The sequence below is a fragment of the Solanum pennellii genome, chromosome 2 (genome assembly GCF_001406875.1).
Source record: "Solanum pennellii chromosome 2, SPENNV200".
NCBI classification, from domain to species: Eukaryota; Viridiplantae; Streptophyta; class Magnoliopsida; order Solanales; family Solanaceae; genus Solanum; species Solanum pennellii.
In genome coordinates this window covers 50,660,409-50,668,999 of record NC_028638.1, presented here as the reverse complement: position 1 = coordinate 50,668,999, position 8,591 = coordinate 50,660,409, and the positions used below count along the sequence as shown (strand labels likewise).

At 34.8% G+C, this 8,591-nt stretch overlaps 2 protein-coding genes across 2 annotated transcripts in view; one reads left to right on the top strand and one right to left on the bottom strand.

The window, feature by feature from the left end:
* LOC107011222 (serine/threonine-protein kinase STY17-like) overlaps nucleotides 1-6,617 on the top strand; it is an 11,086-nt gene extending 4,469 nt beyond the window's left edge. The window contains exons 6-16 of the mRNA XM_015210635.2: nucleotides 1,059-1,169; nucleotides 1,720-1,770; nucleotides 2,883-3,043; nucleotides 3,120-3,227; nucleotides 3,739-3,812; nucleotides 4,091-4,266; nucleotides 4,949-5,044; nucleotides 5,764-5,844; nucleotides 5,929-5,982; nucleotides 6,074-6,208; nucleotides 6,291-6,617. Of these exons, the coding sequence (XP_015066121.1) occupies nucleotides 1,059-1,169; nucleotides 1,720-1,770; nucleotides 2,883-3,043; nucleotides 3,120-3,227; nucleotides 3,739-3,812; nucleotides 4,091-4,266; nucleotides 4,949-5,044; nucleotides 5,764-5,844; nucleotides 5,929-5,982; nucleotides 6,074-6,208; nucleotides 6,291-6,371 (1,128 nt within the window). The 3' untranslated portion in view covers nucleotides 6,372-6,617. The remainder of the gene's footprint in view (nucleotides 1-1,058; nucleotides 1,170-1,719; nucleotides 1,771-2,882; nucleotides 3,044-3,119; nucleotides 3,228-3,738; nucleotides 3,813-4,090; nucleotides 4,267-4,948; nucleotides 5,045-5,763; nucleotides 5,845-5,928; nucleotides 5,983-6,073; nucleotides 6,209-6,290) is intronic.
* Nucleotides 6,618-6,834: 217 nt separating this feature from the next.
* Nucleotides 6,835-7,976, bottom strand: LOC107010451 (protein IQ-DOMAIN 1). Its single transcript, XM_015209737.2, has 2 exons — nucleotides 7,660-7,976; nucleotides 6,835-7,398 (listed from the first exon to the last, which is right to left on the bottom strand). Exons 1-2 carry the CDS (start codon nucleotides 7,882-7,884, stop codon nucleotides 7,228-7,230), a joined length of 396 nt encoding a protein of 131 aa, XP_015065223.1. The 5' UTR covers nucleotides 7,885-7,976; the 3' UTR covers nucleotides 6,835-7,227.
* Between the last annotated feature and the right edge of the window lie 615 nt (nucleotides 7,977-8,591).

Sequence of the window (8,591 nt, the reverse complement as noted above, 5' to 3'; positions counted from 1 at the left end):
TTCCCCCCCCCCCCCCAAACAAGAAAAGGGTGATAGAAGACTACTTACGGGGAAACAGAGGATAATAAGGAAAAGTTGTTTTTATGGACCCACAGATTGATTCTTTGATTAACTTCTGCACCTAAGAGAGGAGGGTGGGGTTAGTCAGTTAATACTAGGGATGGCAATAGGGCGTGGTGGGGTGGGTTTAAGGCTATGCACGGGGGGAGAGATGCGAGGCGGGTTGAAGTGGGTTTTTAAAGCTAATGTTGGGCGGGGTGGGATGCGGGTATATGTGATTTTATATGGGTTCAAACCTAATTTTAACATTTTATATGTTATAAGAGTGATAGAGCATGATTTATTAAAATGATTTCTTTAAAGCTACTAAAATATTCAAAATAATAAATGAAAATGTTTTAATAAAAATAATAAGATTTCTTACATGTTTCCAATTGACGTCTACAAAATAAAATTTTAAGTCATTATCTATTAAATTAATACAACTTAATGAAAAAATAATTTATTTTTATGAATTTTATTTTAGTATCAAATTTAACTAGAAAAAGAAAATATTAAAAAAATTATGCGGGGCCGGGTGGAGCGGGTTGAAAATGGAAAGAAGTTGTAATACGGGACGGGCGGATTAAAAATTTTGCGGGTTAAGCTCAACCCGCCTGCACTACCCCATTGCCATCCCTAGTTAATACCTAGCTTTGAAGAATATTTGTCTTCATGACTATCTGCTTTTCTGATACAATTATGTTCCAAAGTTAATATATGAAATTCTTTATGTAAATGCTCAATAGTTGTACCTACAAATCTAACAGTCTCCGTAAAATATAGAGATAGTATACCTGGACCGAAATCTGTATCTTTTATTTGCTTTCTGTCTAGTGCAATTTAAGGTTATATCACTGATTAGATTATTCATGCCTGTTCAGTCCTGGAAGTTATGTAACTTCATTAATCTGCAGATTCTGCCATATTTTCAGAGTTCTATCAAACATATTTATCTTACCATGTTAACTTTGTTCTCATCTTCTTTACTTGCATTGATGTCCATCCTGGATTTCCAGTTGACCAATATAATATCTGAGATTGGTCTGAACATTGAAGAGGCCCATGTTTTTTCAACTACTGATGGTTTCTCCTTGGATGTCTTTGTGGTTGATGGATGGCCGTATGAGGTACAGTATTAATGTTCCTCTTGAGATATAATGGAAGGCTGACTAGCAGTTTAGCAGTCATTTCTTAGCTTTAGTTTGTCATTTCTTGTTAACAAGGTTAAGTTTTTGAAATTATGTTCCTTGATCATCTAGTAGATTATGTGTTAGTTTTAGCCCTGTTTTTTCGTCCTCATGTCCCAGTATATATTGCTCCCCTCAATTTTGGACAACCTGAAATATTTGACACCGTTTCATTCCTATACATCTTTCAATTATTCAAACTCATTAAACTTCTAAACTCTGAACTGTGATGTGATTTCTTTATCCATCAAATGTTTAAACCAACTTTGCTTTAGTACTGATAAGTGATAACTTTCTCATTCTAGTCATATTTTTCAACTAGATATATTTTCTCTTAATAGGTTGTTCAAACCTTGAGATGTTATTTGGTGAATTGAGGATCTAGTATATTTTTAAAATGGAAGTTTGGAAATTCAACCCCTCGTTGTTCTTCTTTTCCCTTTTGTGGTAATTTACTTTTATACTTATTCATCTGTGTTTGAAATACTAGGAGACGGAGTTGCTTAAGAGTGAGGTGCAAAAGGAAGTTATGAGGAGCAAGGTAGATATTAGTTCTGGCACTCAAAATTATCTACTTAATATGATTTATGTGGCTATCTTCAAATGCTGATCTTGCTGTATTTTCTTCATAATGGTGCTATGCATTTTATAGTTAATGTATGTTGTCCACTTAGTTATTAGGATCAGATTTTTTTTAAAAAAAATATACTCAAAATAGATATTCTATGAATTTCTGGCTCACTTATGCTAGTCTGATGCTTTCCATGAGTAAGATAGCATACTTAACAATCGTATTAATATTCCAGACAAATTTATTGAAGAGAGTTGTTATTTCTACTACAGTAATGCTGTAAATGCTCTGTTGCTAACTCTCCCCGAATTAGTTTCAGTTATTGCAGACACAGCTATAGCTCAAGTAAGTTTTGACATCAACTGACATTATGGTTCATATATGTATTGCATAGCAGGTTTAGAAGTCATGCGGATATTCTCTAACATCCTGCTTCACAGCGCATAACAGAGGTCCTAAGGTTACATCTGAAAAAAGAAATATGAATCCTCACAGTAAATTTTAAAGCTCAACTTAATAATTACTTGACAACTTGGGCTCAAATGCCTGACAAAATCGTAGGTTGGTAGGATACCTATGTTAAATGGGCTTGTAAGAAAACAAAACTAACCAAGTATTACTGTTTTGGATTTCTATGACCGGCTTGACTTTTTCAGTAACTGTACACCGTTATCTCTTCAACTTTCTCCTGGTTGTTATGTGAAATATGCATGAGATTTTGGTTATAAAATGATTGAAGGAATCAAAACAATAACTATGCCTCAATCCAGTCAAGTTGGGATCAGTTGTATGGATCACTAACCTTATATTTAAGCTCATCTTAAATCAATGTTGTCAAATAGAAATAAAAAGTACTAACAGTTCACTATTTTTCCTACTAGCATATAAGCCTTTGACACGACCCTGAGGACTCCTAAAGCATAGGAGGATAAACTTTCGTAACTGACTAAAACAAAATTCCAACTGAACTTACTAATTGTAGGTTCAAATTTGAACAAGTTTTTCTTTTATAGTCTTCTAGATTTTGATTATCATATTGAACAGATGGTCTCAGTGCTTTGTCTTCTGGTAATGTTTTTCAGGAGCAGCCACAGGTCCTGCCTCCAATCAGTGAACCAGGTCAAACATCTGAATCAGGCTCCGATAGTGTAAAAATACCTACTGATGGATCTGATGACTGGGAAATTGATATCCGCCTGCTGAAATTTGAAAACAAAGTAGCATCTGGGTCATTTGGAGATCTGTATGAGCCAACAATCCATATCTTGATTTCCAGATGAGTTTGTTGAGTCGGTGGACTTATACTGTGTCTTTTTCAGGTATAAAGGTACATACTGTAGCCAGGAAGTGGCTATAAAAGTTCTCAAGCCTGAAAATTTGAATATGGATATGGTAAAAGAGTTCTCTCAAGAGGTCTTTATCATGAGGTGTGTCTGTTGTACTATCATGGTTGAGAATCCCTTTCAGCATAACTTCACTATTGTTCAAGTATATTAGAGAATCTTTCCATAGTTAAAAGTCTATTTGAGGGATTGTTTTTTTACTCCTAGATAGAGTCGTACTCTATTGAAAAAATTTGTTCTGTGCCACTAGAGAATTTCTTACGATATTTTACTCCTGCCGCGTAAATTGAATGTCCTATTTCCTTTATACTTTGTTGAGTCACTAGGTATTTCTTCTATATGTGGATCTCAGCTATTTTGTTTTCTTTTTAGTGGCATTAGGCTATTTGGATGAAAAGGATGGATCATACATAATGCTAGGGACTAGGTTCTGCCCGTCACACTTAAAGTCATTGGAATAATTACAAATTTAAACATTAGTGGATATGTGAATTTGAATTTTATAACTAAATTTGTGTTTATCAGTCCAACGTCCTATTTCTTGTTTCTAAATTTCTTTCACCAAGTTTTGAGATCTTGTCTCGCTATGTTTTAGGAAAATTCGGCACAAAAATGTTGTTCAATTTATAGGGGCATGCACACGACCTCCCAACCTGTGCATCGTGACAGGTATATTTCAAAATTTTATATATTTAAAGTGAACTTCTAAGTCGGTTAATAAATTGGAGAAACTGTTCGTTCTCTGTTGATTACTGTTATATAATGTTCGCCGGCAGATACGTAGTGTTTAATATGCAGAGGTATGCTTTTATTCATTTTCCAAATTTTGAATTTTCTCCTCACACTACTGCACTTGAATGGCAGCTTATGTTTGTAACTTTTTGGTGTACATCTATCCTTCTTCATCACGTTAATGACAAGGTGCATCTGATAATTTTATTGATCAGAGTTCATGACCAGAGGAAGCATCTATACTTTTTTGCACAAGCAAAGAGGTGCTTTTAAGCTTCCTACTCTCCTGAAGGTTGCAATTGATGTTTCTAAGGGAATGAGTTATCTGCACCAAAATAACATAATTCATCGGGATCTGAAGACTGCCAATCTTCTGATGGATGAACATGGAGTAAGTCTGAGCTGTACTGCAACTGTTTCAAAAAGCTTGTCTAGATTATTATATTTTTGGAGTCTAGTGTATCATTTCATCTGTGACTAAGCTATCCTAAAACTGGTACATACATTCTCACGCAAAAATTTGGGTGCAATTAAACATGAAGGCAATTCAAGGTTAATATGCAAACACTGAGATCTGTATGACTTAGAAGTCCAAGGTTTTTCATTGATCAGAACCCTGTTAATAGGCTATTTGAAATGTCTAAACATGGACAATATCCTCTAAAAACTATTTTAAGAGAAAGAACCATAAGCTGTGATTGGACTGCAATATTAAAACCTTTAGAAGAAATGCCACAAATAAAGTTGATGGAAAAGTTCATTTGCACGGTCCACTTACTCATTGAATTCTATAGAAAGAAAATCTATGAGTAATAGTAGCACAGCATTAAAGCTTGATCAGTGGCAATTTAGTTTGGTTCATATTTTGAAAAATGTGAAGTCCAAAATAGCACATGGTTTCTTGTTAATTTCTATATCACCAGTTTTTGCATTTCCAAGGAAATTTATTCATGAACTTTGCTTAATCACACAGCAACACCTAAATTGCTGCTGGGCGGAGTTACTTCCCACGTTATTTGATTTGTTTACAGAATGTTCACTCTGACTTTGAAGATCCGTCCTCTCCTTAACAGGTTGTTAAGGTTGGTGACTTTGGGGTTGCTAGAGTGCAGACTCAAACTGGGGTGATGACAGCAGAAACTGGAACGTATAGATGGATGGCTCCTGAGGTGCAGAAGATCTGAACTTAATTTTATGCAGAACTTACTACAATATCCTCAATCCAATTGAAATTCATGATTTTAAGTTCTTTGATCTTCTTGCCGACAGATATGCATGATTACTCACTAATTTTCCGTTTATCCTCGTGCTTAGATTTTGTTGCCACAATAAAATAACTGCAATAGTTCCCCTCGAGCTGATTTGGGCCTAGTGCTTTGGGATACACCTCAAGCATCTTGTGTGGTTTAAGCACGAGGTGCTTTTAATATGTGTGATTCTCTCTGACTTTTGCAATTTTATCCTTGTACTTGGATTTTGTTTTCACACTCTTAGTGTGGTTGTCACCTTTTCACTTTCATACAGTTGTGACTTGTGTTTCTGTGTTCACCTTGATGCATATTGGATACTTTATGCACAAGGAGATTTCGATAACCTTCTACCAGGGTTACTTGTTAATATGCATTGCATGATTCCTTTACAGTATTACCATGGAGATACATTTGATTCTGCAATATTAAGTATTAATTACAGTATACCATGGAGATACATTTGATTCTGCAATAGTAAGTATTAAAATATGAACCTCTTGGTAAATGGTTTTGACTTATTTTCCTCTTAATACTACAACATTCTCTTACATTATCCCCGTCATTTCTATCCCAGTTTTGTGCTTAAACATCCTGCAGCATGCAAGTCTCGTACTTAAAATGGTTTTTATTTGTTGAAGGTGATTGAACACAAACCGTATGACCACAAGGCTGATGTTTTCAGCTTTGGTATAGTGCTGTGGGAACTTCTGACTGGAGAAGTAAGTCTCTGTGTGGCATGTATTTATGTTCACGTGTTAGTTGCTTGACACCTCAACTAATGTTCATGTTCTGTGATGGAGCAGATTCCATATGCATACTTAACACCATTACAAGCAGCAATAGGTGTGGTGCAACAGGTAGTATAAAGTCCACTGTCATCATTAGTACTGTTGATATCTTCCCCAGTTAAACCAACACCTCACACATTTGGTTTAACATGGTTATCAGGGTCTACGGCCAACAATTCCTAAGAGCACTCATCCAAAGCTTGCTGAACTTCTTGAAAAATGCTGGCAGCAAGACCCAACACAGAGACCAGATTTCTCGGAGATTTTGGATATTCTGAAGCAACTAACTAAGGAGGTGGGCATTTGTATTTTATAAGCTTGGTTTTGTTTCAGTTTGTTCATTCTTAAAACCTAGTTTTGTACGCTTGTAAAAACAGGTTGGAGATGATGGAGAGGACAGACACAAGGACAAATCAATCGGTAGCTTTTTCTCGTCTCTTAGAAAGGGCAATCACTGAGAATTTACTAAAAGAGAGGAGGTTGATCGGCCTTCAGCTTTTGTCTCGGTGTACAGATTCTCTGATATCCAAACTTGATCTGATTAGTTTTTGAAAATCATGGTTTTTATCTAATGTCGCTTGGCATTCATTTACTATTCCTAATTTAGTCAGGGGTGCAAGCTGGTGAGTAAAGCTTTGGCAACTCTCTACAGAATAACTGTGATTTTGCGCAAGTTCTAATTCCTAACCCTTCCTTATTGAGAATTTTCATCCTCTTTATCTGGTTCTAGCCACCAGATCATTGCTTCCCAAATTGATGCTCTTGAAGTAAACCAAGATGTCTATAAAATATAACGATTGTCACAATGAATGAGTAAACCTCTTTCTGCCCCTTGACTAGCTTTCAATGTATAGAGATAAATAGATAGATAGATAGATACCTCTGCAATTGAGGCGTATAGTTTAAAAAGAAATAACGATGAAAACAAATAACTTTTTTGGTACTAAGAGATGGAAAAGAATTAACTGTTAGATCATCTTACAACGTAACCACATGCGCACATAGTATATAGATGTACTTTAGAAGAACATTCATATCTTTCAGATAATCGACATATTCTTCAAAAGCTTACACAAAGCATACCTATAAGATCTATATATAAATCTAAAAGAAAACACCATATGCTAATGCAACTGCGGAAACAACACGATTTACACTTATTTTAAATTTGTTAGTTGCAATACCAGTTCTAAACAAGAAGCACAAGAATTAGACGTTGAAAATTGGTCAAGAATTTAAATTCTATACGTACTTTAACGGTGTAAATTTTTTTTTTTTACACACTATCAGATCACCTAAAAAAAGATTCTTTTATCAACTGTCATTGCACTTGCTGAGGAGTTGCCTAGCTCGGACAGTAACTTGTAACCGTGCAAGGGCGTGCATGCAATGCAGAGCTATCCTTGCTTGTCTTCTCACACATGCCCCTCTTACCACTGCTTGAAGCCTCACAAGGCTCTTCAGTGCCTTAAACGCCCGTCTCGCCTAAAATATTGAATCAAACAGCACATGTATTAATAAATGTTCACTACTAAAAAGTTTTACTTTTTCCCCATGGAAATTTCTCATTGAGAAATGTTCAATGTTTATTCCCACAGATATTTTAATTAAATCGATATGAAAGAAAAATAGTACTGTAATTATTGTTTCACGTGGAAAAGTAAGTGATAATATGTTTCCCACCATGCATTTTCTCAGTAAGTAATGTGAAATTAAAGAAGAATATGGTAATTGAGTAAAACTTACAAGATGACCCCTAAAATGAGATTGGATAGTAATAGCAGCCATATCCTCTTTAGACACAAAATAGGTGTGCACATTATTTTTCTTTGTAGATGAGCGTCCATTGGCGCTGCTGGTCCTATTGGTAATTGTGTTGTTATGAAGAAGAATGATATTTTTATGTGGAGGAGATGATCTGAATAGTTTCTTTCTGATACTACCAAACCAATTCTTCTTGGACATCCTCATCTTTGATATTCTTTTTTTCAAACTCAGTTCTGGCAGAGATACTGAATTGGACACAGATTTTATGTAACATTGTGGAAATAAGGAAGCGTGGGCAACATGTTTGTTAGTAAAGTAAGAGAATGGAACATTGGGTCTACTAGAACGTGGCAAGATGAAATTGATTTTGTGTAACTTTTAAGTATTTCAAAGGACCATTCCAACACCAGGGCAGGGGGCCACTAATGCTTCAACATATACCAACTACTCCTAATATTTCTACAAAGTCAAAAGAAGATAAAAACATAGAACTAAAAAAGGGGATTGATTTAGTTTTTATATACGCTAATGTCAATATAATTTAACATGTTAATATGTTATAATAGACCAATATAATTACCATTTTTAGCAAGTTATCAATTAATATGTATCTTAAATTTTAACATCTAATTAGGAAAAATTACGCGGAAAAACAAACATATACTAGCTAATATAGTTATAGCTTGAATCAATTCGGCTCACAACATCATTTTAACTTTAATTACGTCACTTGTCCTCTTTTATACATATACAGATACAAAATATACATGTATATACAATTATATGACATATATACAAATACAATTCGATTCTCTCCGCTCTCTCACATTTCTTTCCTTCCTCCCACAATCTCTCGCCAGATATACAAACACATATGTATATGAGTTATATATATATATATATATATATAT

Excerpts from the sequence above, each read along its gene's own strand:
- LOC107010451 (XM_015209737.2), bottom strand. The coding sequence starts at position 7,884 with ATGAGGATGTCCAAGAAGAATTGGTTTGGTAGTATCAGAAAGAAACTA. Across the intron at positions 7,399-7,659 it reads CTCATTTTAGGGGTCATCTT|GCGAGACGGGCGTTTAAGGC; the intron begins GTAAGTTTTACT and ends TCAATATTTTAG.